The sequence below is a fragment of the Cyprinodon tularosa genome, unplaced genomic scaffold, assembly GCF_016077235.1.
Source record: "Cyprinodon tularosa strain WSP-4 unplaced genomic scaffold, ASM1607723v1 ctg225, whole genome shotgun sequence".
In the NCBI taxonomy this organism is placed as follows: domain Eukaryota; kingdom Metazoa; phylum Chordata; class Actinopteri; order Cyprinodontiformes; family Cyprinodontidae; genus Cyprinodon; species Cyprinodon tularosa.
The window spans coordinates 27,608-41,989 of record NW_024038839.1 but is presented as its reverse complement, the minus strand read 5'-3'; the positions used below and the strand labels follow the sequence as shown (position 1 = coordinate 41,989).

The window sequence follows — 14,382 nt, the reverse complement described above, 5'->3', positions numbered from 1 at the left end:
GGGTTCATGTGTTTCTGTTGTGAACTGGTTGTGAGCGTCGCGGAACCCCTTTAAAATGCCCCCCAGGTCAAAAGTGTGGCTTCACTTTATTAAGACTGATGCTAATAGTGCGCAATGCAATACATCGTGCACGGAAACAATTTAAGAGCAGAAAGTTGCTCGGTGTTTGACTGCAAGAAGAGCAGACCGCAGGCGGCGCCACCATCCTCCTCTCAGCAGCCCGTGGGCAGAGCAAAGCCAGAGCGGAGTAATGCTGTAATAATGCTGCAATTTCAAACTGGACGCAGCAGGAGAAGCAAAATCACGTCTGCTGCTTCCTTTTTTGATGCTTGTACCAGCTTCTCACGCGCGGCTGAAGCTGCTTTGCTGCTCTGGCTGCGCGGTGCAAAAGTGGCTCTGATGCGCGTTGGGCGGAGCTACTCTATCCTTTCTCTGCCTTGCAGCTATATTTGCTGTGATCAGTGGGAATAAAGTAGTTTTATTATGTTTTTAAGTGGGAAAATCCACCTGAAAACTTAATCACTGCAGTCAGTTCATCCATATCAGCCTTCCAATATTCTTTGTCGGAGCCGCTCAGACCCCCACATACCAGCGGTGCGCTGTCAGTAGGATCCCATTCAACGGGCTTGTTTGTCAGACATGGTAAACTGCTAAGTAAAAAGGTCCTCACAATGTTACAGTGAATATTAGACACTGATTTTTTTTTTTTATGTAAGAGGAAAAATGTAAATGGAAAAATCAGAGCTTAAAATAAAACTCAAGATTTGTACTTTTTTATGTTGTGTAATTTTCTTTTTCTTCGAATTGATATTATAAAACTGGTATCGAAAAAAGTATCGTTCAGGAACCCGTATCGAAGTGAAGGTATTGGTATTGGTACTGGTACCGAAAATTTTTGAACAATACCCAGCCCTAAGTTTAGGTGAATACTGATCACTCTCTCTTTTCGTTTCCATCTTTCCTATCTCCATTCCTCCAAATTCTCCCTCTGTTCCTGCCTTTCACATTCCATCCTATACCTCCTTCTATCCTTCCTTTCTCACTCACTCCATTCCTTTCTTTCTCCCTCCCTTCTTCCTTCCCTTCTTCCTTCCTTCCCTCCCTCCCAATAAAAACATGTTTATTATGTATGAAGTTAAGGTCAATGCTGATCCCTCCAGTTTATAGGTCAGTATTGGTAGCCTTTCCTATGACTCAGTACCCATGAAGCAGCTCTCGGCCTGAAAGAGGTTGGTGACCCCTCCTCTGGATGGAGAGTGAATATCTGTTGCAATTTAACAGACCTAAGGTTTCAGCAAGGCAGAACTGTTGTTTCTATTTTAATAAGGTGAATTCTGAATCACAGACAAATATTTTAATCGAAGTTGATTTTACAAAATGTATTTTCTCTCAAATTCACTCCCCTGTTTGTTACATGACATTTAAAAAAAATAGTTTTCTTCTAATTTTTTTCCACGAGACCCCTTTGACCTCTCATTTTAACACCTGTCAAAAAAATGTGTTCTTTTATTCTAGGGTAAATCTTCACGTTTTCGACAGACTTGAATGGATTACCACCCAGACCAATCTGATTGGCACAGTTAAAGGGGACCTGCCAGATAATTGATAAGATCAGCCTCTGCAGGGAGCTTCAAGAGTCTGCTAACACCATGTCTCACCCCTTCTTTAACACCAGTCTTTCAGGAAACCAACTGTTCACCCAGATCCGTAATTTTCCACCAATGAAAGACATTCCCAATGGGTTTTCTAGTGTTGGATCTGCAAACAGTTTGTCTTCCTCTGGAGCTTCATCTGTAATTGTTGCCAGCTACATGTCAGGTCAAAACAAACCCATATCAAATAATAACACAGAACGGTTAGAGGACTCAGTTCTTAGGAGTGAAAGCGCAGAACGGGACCCTTTGGACTTGAAGGGTGCCTTTGGCATAAGACAGAGAAAGGAATTTTCCTCATCTGCAACATCCTCAACATCTCTAGGAGACACAGACCGCAGTGCTGCCAGTGACAATGCCTCTTCAGACTGGTTGCCTATATATAGACAAGCTGCCAAGACTGATGCACCCAAATGTCCTTCTTTATCTCTTACATCCTGTTATAATCAGAGTGGAGAGAGGGTCGACAACACTAAAGCAATCCCTGGATTAGATCATTCCCAGAATCCAGTTCCAAACAAATCAACTTTGTCGATTGATTCCAATAAAATGAACGGTGCTACAGAATCAGCTGCTGAAATCCTTCAGAGGTTTGGCCTCAAAGAAGATGACTTGAAAGAACTTCACTCTTACCCTATGGATCAGATAACTCCTCAAAGTCTTTCTTACATTTTGCAGCAGATTTATATTCAAAAGCAAAAAAGAGCTACAGGAAAGCCTTCTGAACCCCATCCTCAACTACGAAGCATTCTGAAGACGAGTAAAGGGATTGACTATCGGCATTCTGAGCTTGAAAAGAACAGCAATGATAGCAGTCAGAGTGTAGACAGCTTTCAAACAGATAAGGTTAGTACAGATGCTTTGGATTCAGATATGACTTCTTTAATAAAAGTGGTACGTGACCCGTCTGAACGACTGGAGGCTAAGTCCTGTGAGAGGATGACAAAACTTCTCCCAAATAAAGTCCCAAAATGTTCTCCTTTAAAAGAACCAGAGAAAGGTCACCTGGTGATGTCTAAATCCCCCAAATCCTCCCCCCGAGTCTCTGGTCTTCTTAACTGTCATTTAGATCCTAAACGTTCGAAGAAAGATCCTGTTAAAATGAAAATAAATCAGACGGTGGTCAATAAGGACAAGTCAAAGCAGCTGACTAATCAGAAGTCTGCGAGTGAGAAAACTGGTTTTCAAACTCACATTGGGACACATCGACTGGATGATCAAATGTTAAAGACTCCAAAAGAATTGAGACATCAAGGTTCTGCTGAAGCAGTGTCGAGCAAACCGGCTGAAGTCCAGGAGTCTTTTGCAAAACCTCTGCCAACACTTAGTGAGATTGACGACTACGAGGGAGTCCGACCGAGCAAATTTCCGCATACGTGTTCTCTCTGTGTCAAGAAAATTGAGACCTTATCGGTAAGCTAATGCTTTTCAAGATTTCATTCCTTTTTTAGAGTATATTTACATATAATCAATATGTAGAGAATGAAATTAGCCTAATTATATGTAAAATTGAAAAATTTCCTCTCATTTAAATGTCCTACCCTCACGATGTTTCATCCATCCATTTTCTGTCACATTTATCCTAAGCGGGCTCGCAAGGGCTGCTGGTGCCTATCTCCAGCTGTCTACGGGCGAGAGGCAGGGTACACCCTGGACAGGTTGCTAGTCCATTGCAGCCAGGAATATCAAGTGGCAGGAAATTTATTGTATTTTAAGAAATAAACTATCATCTCTTTATCCTCAACCGGAGGCTTACAACATGAGGTTCCACATTTTAATGCAATGTATGCAAACATTTTTAATCAGTTTTCAAGAATAAAATAAAGTAATCTTCAAGTCATCCATTTTGAAAAGTAGTCCTTTGCAATAGATAATGGGTTTAACTACCAATGACAGACACTAGTTTCACCTAAATGTATAGCTTTTGGCTGCATCCGAATTTATTAAAGGGCAACCACTCTTTGGCCAAAGCAGATGTGCATCAACAGTCACCATAGTTGCTTTGCAAATGGTGCTGGAAGTAAGGAAGCAGATGAAAAAGAGCCTGGATGCTTCCTACTGATAGTTCTTTTAGAGTAGGGACCTCCTGATAATGCTTGCTAGCTTTTATTCAAGACTGCAATCCATCGGACATCCCCGACTTCACCTACCATGGCTTGTATAGTTATATGCTGGATCGTCAATGCTTAGGTTTGGGTGATAACTATGTGGGTGTTGCATAGCTCAAAGATTGGAGATACTGATTTTAGGTGTAAAGTTTGTTTTTTTATGTAATTAACCAAAAGAAATAGATTAGCTTAAGTCGGGCCTGTTCCCGGTGCGTGTTGGACTCCGACAGGGCTGCCCTGTTTTAGCGGTCCGGTTAATAATATAGACACGATTTCTATGCTTAGGCCCTAACCGTAGAGTTCCTGCCTTAAGTGGAAGAGTTTGTTGTTCATGACTGAAGAGAAAATGGAACAGGATATCAATAGGCGAATAGTAGCGGCTGCAGCGCCCACTGCACCAGTCTTTTGTGGTTAAAAAGAGACCTGAGAAAAAAGGCAAGAATCTCTATTTACCGGTCAGTCTACGTTACTATCCTTACCAATGGTCATGATTTCTGAATCATGACTGAAAGAACTATATCCTGTGTACAAGCGGATTAAATGAGCTTTCTCCGCAGGGTGGCTGAGATCTACCGTAGAGATAGGGTGGAGAGCTCTGTCATTCAGGAGAGGCTCGGAGTAGAGCCACTTCTCCTCAACATGCAGAGGAGTCAGCTGAGTTGGCCCAGACATCTTTATTGGATGCCCTCTGGACGCCTCCCTAGGGCACGTCCCACTGGGATGCCGAGTGGACGACCCAGGACAAGACTGAGGGATTATAGCTACGTTCACACTGCAGGCATTAATGCTCAATTCTGAATTCTTTGCTTGGTCATTCACATTTCCAAATATATGCGACTTTTACAGTTGCAGGCATTCAAAATTTCCCCACTTTCCTTGATAGGCCCTTGGCTGGTCCCTTACAATTCCTTTTTAAATATCAATAATTCTACTAAAATATTCTTCTGTCATGATCTGTGGACATTAAAATCTAAAGAAAAGCACCATTTTCTGCTCAGATCCTGTAATTCAGTGAAATGGTGGAGTCAGAGTAATAAATTATGCAAGAGGGGGTCTTTGTGGCTGGAAGTTAGAGGGAATTTCGCTTGGAGTTTGAGGGAAGGTCAGGTAAAGATCAGATACAAGTCGCATTTGGGCAAAAAAGAAAATCTGATTTGGGTCACTTCAGGCTGCTGTGGGAACGTAAACTATGTCTCTCTGCTTGCCTCGGAGCGCCTCAGGTGTCTGAGGTGAGGGAAGCGCTTGAGTCTTTGCTGAAAAAAATTAATTAAAAAAACTTTCTGGATGGGAAGCGAAACATCCTCAAATTTGGAAACCAAATCCAGTGGATTGTTTTTTTTTACTTTTTAAATCCTCTTAAAAGGCGACCCGGTGGACCTTAAAGGAATAGTACACCCAAAACATGATTAACCTTCATTTTCTACTCACCCCCCATGCTGAACAACACTCTGGAGTATTTTTTTGATATCTCAAATGCATCTGGAGATCTGGGAGGCTTCTTGCTGTCTGCTGACATTCAAATAACGGAGGTCTATTGTGCCCGAGACAGATAGGTCCATAAAAGTCCACAAAAAACGTGTCAATATTCCTCCATACTGCTCGTCCAATGTATTCTAAGTGTCCTGAGTGGGTAGCATCCAGAATTTACTGGAAACAAAGTCATTTAGAATGTTTTTAGAGCATAAACAGTAGTGTATAGGATTTCCTGAAAGCGCGCGCCGGCGCGTTCATGACGCTACGGAAGCCGGTAGACCAAACCAGATGAAAGTGCGCATTCAGCGTCTGCTCTGCCGATAATGCAAGCGTAGAAGAAGAAATGTGCTGTTTACCTGTGCAAAGAAAGAAACAACGAAAGAAAAATGTCTGAGGACTTCAGAGTTGAGGAAGAGCATGAGTTCTTTGCCGAGCTGAATGCGCACTTTCATCTGGTTTGGTCTGCCGCGGTTTCCGTAGCGTCGTGAACTCGCAGGCGCGCGCTTTCAGGAAATCCTATACACTACTGTTTATGCTCTAAAAACATTCTAAATGACTTCGTTTCGAGTAAATTGTGGATGCTACCCACTTAGGACACCTGGAATACATTGGACGAGCAGTATGGAGGAATTTTGACACGTTTTTTGTGGACATTTATGGACCTTTCTGTCTCTGGCACAATAGACCTCCATTATTTGAATGTCAGCAGACAGCAAGAAGCCTCCCAGATCTCCAGATGCATTTGAGATATCAAAAAAGTACTCCAGAGTGTTGTTCAGCATGGGGGTGAGTAGAAAATGAAGGCTAACCATGTTTTGGGTGTACTATTCCTTTAAGTGGGGGTAATAACTCAGAATGCATGAAATTCCGCCGGTAAAATTTTTACCAGCAGGTGGAGCCATTTCACCCAGCTCCAAGCTGACAACAAAAGGTCCATACATATAGCTCGAGACCTGAAATTTTCTGCATTTGTGGTTGACATGATGTAGAGCAAATTTAATACAATAAAACCTGCTTTTTCTCAAGAATGTCTTTATTACTGCTGTTCAAAAAAAACCTATCATTTCCGAGAATAAAAAAACAACTTTGAGTCATGTTCGAACTGATGCAGGTTGGTCTGTGTTTTGAAGCGACCTCATTTTTATGTGATAAACCCTGATATCTAAAAAGTACAGACTAGAGAAGTTGTTATATTACCTAATCTAGGGTTCTTGGAAAATACATTTTAAATGTTTTGTGTTTTTTCTCTCTACAAGGTTTGGCACAACCACATGGCAAACAAGAACCACCTAAAGAACGTCGAAATCTTCAAGATAAAGTCAGTTGTTACTTGTTTTTTGGTAGTTGTTTGTCGGTATTTGTCTTACTATTTGATGGTTTTCTATATGCTAATCAACAGTTTGCAGGAATTACTGGACAGAACAGTTTTGCATCCTTTTTTTTCTTGAGATTGTTCTAATCCTGTACTCTGAGGTTTAGCAGACTAATTAAAGTCACGAGATCTGTGAGTAAATATTTTGTTCTGATGGATGTAATGGATATTTTTGGTCCAACAGATACCCTCATTGGATTGGTCACACAGAAACTTTGCACAGGTAAAAGTTGTCATCTAAAGTGAAGCAAACTGCAGGAGATGCAGATTAATAGTGGTCTGACCTCTGAAATCTGATGTTTTTTCCTGTCCTCCTTTTTATTTTTTAAAAGCAAAAATACCAAAGAAGGGTCTGCCATATGTGACGGTTCACAACATCGTCAACAAAAAAGCAAACCAGAGAGCAGTTCCCACTCAAATGGCACCAGCAGCAATCCAGGTTTTGAGGGTCGAAGGGAGGAGTCCGGTAGCGGTTCTCGGGCTAAAGACACAGTGCGGAGATCGCGTTCCCACTCACACAGCCCCGGGTCAAACCAAAGGTTGAAGAAAAAACAGCTCAGCTCCAGAAGCAGATCCCCTTCCAACTCTCCTGCGGACTCCCATCAAGTAAAATACACTCCAGAGTCAGCAGCTAAGATTCTTCAGATAATTGGACTTGAGAAAGAAGACTTAGAAGAGCTTGACTCCTATGCAGAGGATCAGGTCACTCCTGAAAATCTACATCTGATTTTGCGTCAGATTTTCCTAAAAAAGAAGAAAAAAGCCAAAGCTACAGAAAGCCCCTCTGAACCAAAACCTAACACAAGTGTGACTTCAACCGACAGTTTAAACAGACCTGAGACATCTTTGAAAAAAAGGCCTCTGAAACCACTTAAAGGGACCAACGACAAGCTTTCTTCTAATTCTAATATTGTTGAAGATAAGTTAAAGCAGAGCAGTAAGGAAAGCAACAAGACAGGCGGAGATATTTTACCTCTGGATAATCCTTTGCCCAATCCTTGTAAGAAGAAAAAGCTGCAAAAAAATGTGAAACACATCAAAACTAACAATTTGGACTCAAAGAATCGGCCCGTGAATAAACCAGATGGTGATCAGAATAAAAAACTGAAAGACAAACTGAAAAATAAGCTTGCAAAGCCTCTCAAGGTCAAGCAAATTGCTTCAAAACAACCTCAGTCTGGTGCAATGTCAGCGTCAAAATTGAAAAAAGAGGCTTGTCCCAGCGGTTCAGATCCAAAAAGTACAAAGAAAAAAAGTCAAGGTAAAAGAGCAATAGCTGTTGTAAAGGAGCCAAAGGTCCAGATGGAGAAAAAAAACACGAAAAAAAAGCTGAAAAGGAAGAATCCACAAAGTGTTAAAGGTGAATCCAAGGCTAGGAGGGCTTCCCCATGCATTTCTCCAAGCAAACCAGCCCTTATTAAAGGCTCGTTGTCCAATTACTTGCCAACGCTAGCCATGATTAAAGACTATGCAGCAGCCACGCCGAGAACCTTTCCACATACCTGCTCTATCTGCAACAAGGAATGTCCTTACATGCAGGTGAGTGATCTAGGTTTGCTTCATCATACCTAAGGTTGCAAAGGGAATTTCTTAATAGTCTTCTTTGAATGGTCCTATTTTTTTCATACATTTTTTAATGTGTTAGAAATATACAAAGGGAGGAGAAAAGCTAGACAAAAAATATCAATATGGTTTTTGGGAAATTTTATTAATAATTATTCATATGAAAACACAGCTTTGTACACATAGCGGCTAAACCGTTTTTGGCCAGTCTGGAGCATGACTTCACAAGTCTTTACAAGTCTTGTTGAAGTTCTTGGTTTGGTTTTGTGTATGGACTTTGACTAGGCCCTTTGGCATAGATATTTAAACCATTTTCCTGCTGGTGGGAGAACCTGCATCTCAGGCCCAAGTTTTCAGAATCTGAAAAGTTTGCTCTAAACAATCTCCTGTATTTATTTCCATTCATCTTCTACTTGGATGGTAATGAACAAAGCAGCTTCTATCAAGACTTATCATGACCTTTTTAGTTTTCTATTTTATACTTAAAACTGTGTGCATTTGTTTCATCCTGTTACATCGAGAGCAAAAATGGTTTACAATCCATTAATAGTTGATGACTTTGTGGAACTGAATTCAAACTGCTTTAGAATTACACCCAGATGTTTACCCATAAGAAAGCCTCTGAGACCACAATGTCGAAGTTAAGGGGATTAAATACATTTCGATATTATTCAAATTTATCATTGTTTAAAAAAAAAAACGTCTGCCTGATGTCTGGTTTCTTTGTGTTTGTCTATCTAATTGAACCCCATTCAATAATGTGAATGGAGTGCGACTTGGCATGGGAAAAACAGGAATTATTATGTTTGTAGGGCCCTTAATCTGAAGCACTCCTTAATCAAAACCACAATGGTTTACTATATGTAAAGAGATTTGCATTTAAGATTGAATTTAATCTGTGTAAACATGCTTTTATTTTGGCTCCCAGGATTGGCTGTTTCACCAGAACAGCAGCTTTCACCTTGAGAGCTGTGGAATCCTCCGGGCCCAGTAAGTCCTAGCCGATGTCTTCCTCTTTTAAATATTTACATTTAGTGCCCTTCTGTATTATGAGATTATGAGTAATTATTTCAGTTGCATTTCAGGTGTTTGAAACTAAATCTATAGATAAAATATAATATTTTACAATGTAAAATAAAAACGGTAAAATTGAAAAGTTTATGTTTTTGGATTATTATGTATTTTAAACAATCTGGCAAAGAATTATGCATATTATTGCTAAATTCATCACAGTATTTAAAGGTCTTTTTTTAGTAACGATCAGTTGCAATAGTGTTTATCAAAAACTTTAAAATACGCATTAATTTGAAAAAACAAAACCACTCATATAGGTCTTAAAAACAGAAAAACAAAAGGAGTGATACACTTAGAAAGCAAGTTAAGAATTTATATGAAGCAAAAAAGAAAAGGCAAAGAATGAGCTGCATGGAGGATGCTAACAAAGTTATTTATAGACCCCTGAAGCACAGCCATAAGGATCATCACCGGTAATTTACCCCCTATTTCCTAATTCACTTCATTGGAGTTAAACTGAGGTACATCAATGTGGATATATTTAAAGGAACACATCAAACACCCTGCTGCCTTGTGTCACATCATGGAAAGATTTTCAGAAATCAGCCCCGGCAACAGGAAGGTGGTTGTTGACAGAAACTAGTGTTGCTCCATCTTCATAATTGTAGCTGAAGGAGCTGATAATAGAGGTAACTAATGACGAAGCAAATCAAATTTGTACAGACAGGGACTGAAAGGCTACTATGTGAGAAAGAAGCCACTACTCAAAAACAGATCACAGTTTGTAAAAAAAAAGTGTATACATTTGGTCATTACATTTGCTGTGAAGCATGGTAGTGGCAGCATTGTGTTGTGTGGCGATTTCTCAATGTATTTCCTCGCATCAGCGTCACTATCATGTCAGTTTCAGTTACGGACAAAGGAAATAGAAAAAAAGTCAGTCTCCCTCACTGTTAGAATGAAAAAGAAAAAGTGTCTTGTTATTCTGTATATTAGCATCTTTCTACAAGTGTGTATGCTAAGCTAAAGCAACTCAAAGGTTAAAGATTTGGTTATAGATCAAACCAACATTTTGAAAAAGAAGAACTTAGTTAGAAAAAGTTTTTTTTCATGTATATATACTTTATAAGATGCTTAGCTGTCAAACTCAAAGAAACAACAGCCTCATAATGGCAGAGGAGATATTTTTTAAACTAATAAGGAGAAGGAGGAGAACAAAGTGCTTTATGTTAGAAGATGAATCATACTAATGATCATTTTGTTCATATACTTTCCAATGTAACATAAGAGGGAATTCAACCTGTTTGTGTGATATTTGCCATTTCATAAAAGCTTCCCAATCTTGACGCATCCTACAGCTTTTCTGTGACATGCTGTGAAACGAAACTTCTCCCCATTTGAGAAAAAGCAGCGAGAACCCTCAATACTAAAATAACAAAATGACATCATTCTCTACAAATATGTTCTTCAGCATTTTAAGGATATACATGATTTTTTTTTTCCTTTACCACAGATATCCACAATGGGATGGAGACGTTCTTCCGATACTCTGGTAAAAATCACCTTTGTTACACAAAGTGAACATTTTCCCTCCTATGTGATGAATTTCTTTGGTTATGCGGTTCCTTTTATCGTTGAAGTGCCGACAGTCGTTCACCATCACTCAGCCCTCGTCATTATTACGGCTCAGAGAGTGGAAGAATCCGATCCAGAAGTCGTTCCCGCTCTTCTTCATGCAGCTTGCCCTCTCACCATTCCCCGGATGGCCGACTGTCAAGGACCAGGTGCAGATCACGGTCCAGCTGCCACCGCCGCAGTGGGTCCAGAAGCAGAAGAAGGAGGAGCATCAGCAGATCCAGATCACCTTACAGCTATAGATACGCTCAGAGGTTTGTCAGAAGATTATTAATACACAGTTGATTGGAATCACATTAAATAGTGGACTAATGAATTTTTTTTTTGTTAATGATAGATGAATTTGCTAAGTCATATTTTGCTGTTTTTCGTTAGATCTCAGTCTCTCAACGCAATGGAGTATCCCGCTCCACTCAGTGTTGCTCACATTCAAGAAGCCATGGGAGACGGTCCTCCTCCGGTACGAGAGACCAAAAATAAACCTTATTATGACAAACCTACAGGGGTTGATTGTCCACAGAGAGGAGTGAGGAAAATAGACATGAGTAACATCAGGTATGATAAGCAGATGTTAGATGGGATTAGTCGTTAAAAAAGCAAATGCTTTTTTGTATTTATCCTTACAGTAGTCGCAAAAGTCTTCGAAAATTAACTTTTTTGACTGGCTGTTTCCTAATCTGTTTTGTTTGTTTTTCGTCTACCTCTTGTTTTAAAAGAGTTTTGACAGGATGAAGTCAGCATCCTCTTCACCATTCAGCAGCATCATCAACCAGGACCTTATAAATAGGATGGAAATGATGCCCACTCCCTGCCTAATCATTGGTTGCAGTTAAAACACAATTTGATACACAGTTTTTATGTTTTATAAGAGTTTAATAAACAATATATGCAAAACTTTTTCTCTTTATATTTTGTTTGTATCATCTGTTCTTTAGCTCCATCTTATTTTAAGATAAACTTTTTGTTTATTGGTGTTAATGAGGAAATTCCGGCTGTTATGTAAAGCTGAGAGCTTAGCTCCTATACTTCCTGTATTTGTCAGGGTCTTGGCACTCATGAGAATTACATTTTGATATCTAAAATGTTCATTTTAGATAGGAGGAATACTGTTAAAGATGTCGGAAATACATATATGGTCAAACAAATATATGATAAACCAGCCCTTTAAAATAGGTAAAGATTTGTAGATATCTGAAATGTAGTTCTTACAAGTATAAATTTGATTCAAGATTACTAAAAAATATAATTCTACTGGTAGAAATGTAATGAGGGAGATCTTTAATATAATTCTGACCAGGAACATTGTAAATGTGACCATTTAGAATGCTTTAGTGCCATCTATAATAGAGATATGACCAGTCAGCCTGCTTATTTTATGTTAAAATGGAGCCCCATTATTCTTTCCAATTTTTTGTAAAAAATATTTTTTTTTTTTTTTTTTTTTTATTATTATTATTTATTTATTTTTTTGTATATATATATATATATATATATAAAAATATGTTTCTTAATACCTAAAACTGCATTTTAGATAGGCATTATTCAAATTTAGATATATGAAATTCCAATTTAACTAGTCATATATCAGTAGTTGATATTTGTAATTATTTTTCTACTAGTAGAAATATTACTGATGTCAGTAATTGGATTTCTGGATATCCAGAATGTTATCTTCATTTTTTTTATGCATGAAATTGTGATTTTGATTAGCAGTAACTCTATTATTGAGACCTGAAATTAAAGCACCAAAGCACAATTAACACAGATTTAGCAGCATGTCAAAATGCACCATGACAAAGCAGCCACAACAAGCAAGCATGTCTTTATAACTGCTGTTAAAAAAAGACCTATTATTTTCGGGAATAAAAAAACAACTTTGATTCATGTTTGAACTGATGCAGCTTGGGCTGTGTTTTACTTACCTTTCAGGTATATATTCTGAAACTAGAAGGTGTTAGCTTTAAAATAATGTATCACACATGTAATTTGGGCTTACAGTTCTTTGCTTTTCCATTTGGGCAATTTCATGGAGCATGAAATTTGCTTTGGAGCTATAAGTTGAGCACACTAGTTTTTGTCAGAAATAACAACTTGTTCTCACTCTAATAAACCCTGTGGGCTGGGATTATATGTTCTGTCTCAGGATCATGTCGATATATATTTTAATTATTTCCTAGAACCCATTGCATTCGAAATGGTCGATAACGATCTCTCTTTGTACCAATGGACTACGGTAGGATATATTTAAACCTTTTATTCAAATTGATTTTGATATATCTTGTAAATTACTATTGAGTTGTTTTAACCATTTTCCTATTTTATTGTTTATTAAATCAATATTAAATCCTCTAGGTTTAATAGAAGCTTCTGAAGCCCGACCTGAAGCCTGACCAGAAGCAAGACCAGAAGCCGGACCTGAAGCCCGACCTAAGCCGAGTCAGAAGCGTTCAACTGACTCTTTATAAGGTCAAAAAGAGTTTACTTTCTGAATTTCAACTATCCGTTATAAAAACATCTACTCCAAAGGAAGAACGACAGTGCACTGACCATCTTGATGCATCTGTAATAATAGTTTCACCTGATGCTCCCCCATGAGCACTCACTGTCTTGCGCTCCGAAACTACACTGGTACTACACGCTGAAGCCACAGCGCCAGACCACCCACTTCCTATCACCTCAGCTGGAAACAGTGCATCAGAGCGGGAAACCCCACAACCCAGAGAATTAATAATAAGTATGTCTTTTGATTGTAATAGCCTTAAATTAACACTGATTGTATTTCATGATTCAACATGTTTTAACTTTTCACTCTCTGTGTTTTGTGGTTAGGGCATAGGGCTTTGAATCCTGAGGTTGTGAGTTCGATCCCCCACTGCCACTCTGGGTCCCTGAGCAAGTCCCTTAACCCCACACTGCACAATGGCAGCCCACTGCTCCCCAAGGAGATGGGTTAAATACAGAGAATTCATTTCGTTGCTCTGTACTTGTGACAGTGGAATGACAATAAAGTTGAGTTCTATTCTATTCTATTATGGCTCCATTCAATGGAGAGATGTGTAAAAAAGTCAAAAATTAAATAAATGAAACTGTGTTTGGAGAGAAGGACAATAGAGAATTGCATGGAGTAGGCACAATGCAGTTCATGAACTCCGGGGAAGATGTCACAACCATAGTTAAAGTCTCCAAAATAAATGGTGCTGGGCATGGCTGCAGGTCACGGACAAGCCATTTAGCACCTGGTGCAGGAAGTTAGTCGAACCAGGCACTTGCTTCTGCATGCTGTGCTCCAGGAAAGCTTAGCAGCAAAAACTGGATATCAAAAGAAATGTGGGACATGCATTAAGCACAGTAAGGCAGGTGAGGGGAAGCATACCCCCTCCTTTTCAGAAACCCAAATCTGGTCATCATATTTCTGAACGTAACATAGCAATGGCTAGCTTCCAGCCATAATGTCCTGCATGAGCATTGGGGGGTCGATTCGTTCATGTGTCAGGGTACGCGCATCGGGGGCGTGACAAGCAGACGACCATGATTGACATGTCAGGAACAAATTGTGTACTACGAT

At 39.3% G+C, this 14,382-nt stretch overlaps 1 protein-coding gene across 1 annotated transcript; it reads left to right on the top strand.

Moving 5' to 3' along the window:
* The first annotated feature begins 1,602 nt into the window (after positions 1 to 1,602).
* Positions 1,603 to 11,724, top strand: LOC119784407 (zinc finger protein 638-like). Its single transcript, XM_038286448.1, has 9 exons — positions 1,603 to 3,065; positions 6,490 to 6,551; positions 6,790 to 6,828; positions 6,938 to 8,144; positions 9,097 to 9,158; positions 10,696 to 10,734; positions 10,823 to 11,071; positions 11,193 to 11,372; positions 11,534 to 11,724. Exons 1-9 carry the CDS (start codon positions 1,650 to 1,652, stop codon positions 11,547 to 11,549), a joined length of 3,270 nt encoding a protein of 1,089 aa, XP_038142376.1. The 5' UTR covers positions 1,603 to 1,649; the 3' UTR covers positions 11,550 to 11,724.
* Positions 11,725 to 14,382: the final 2,658 nt, after the last annotated feature.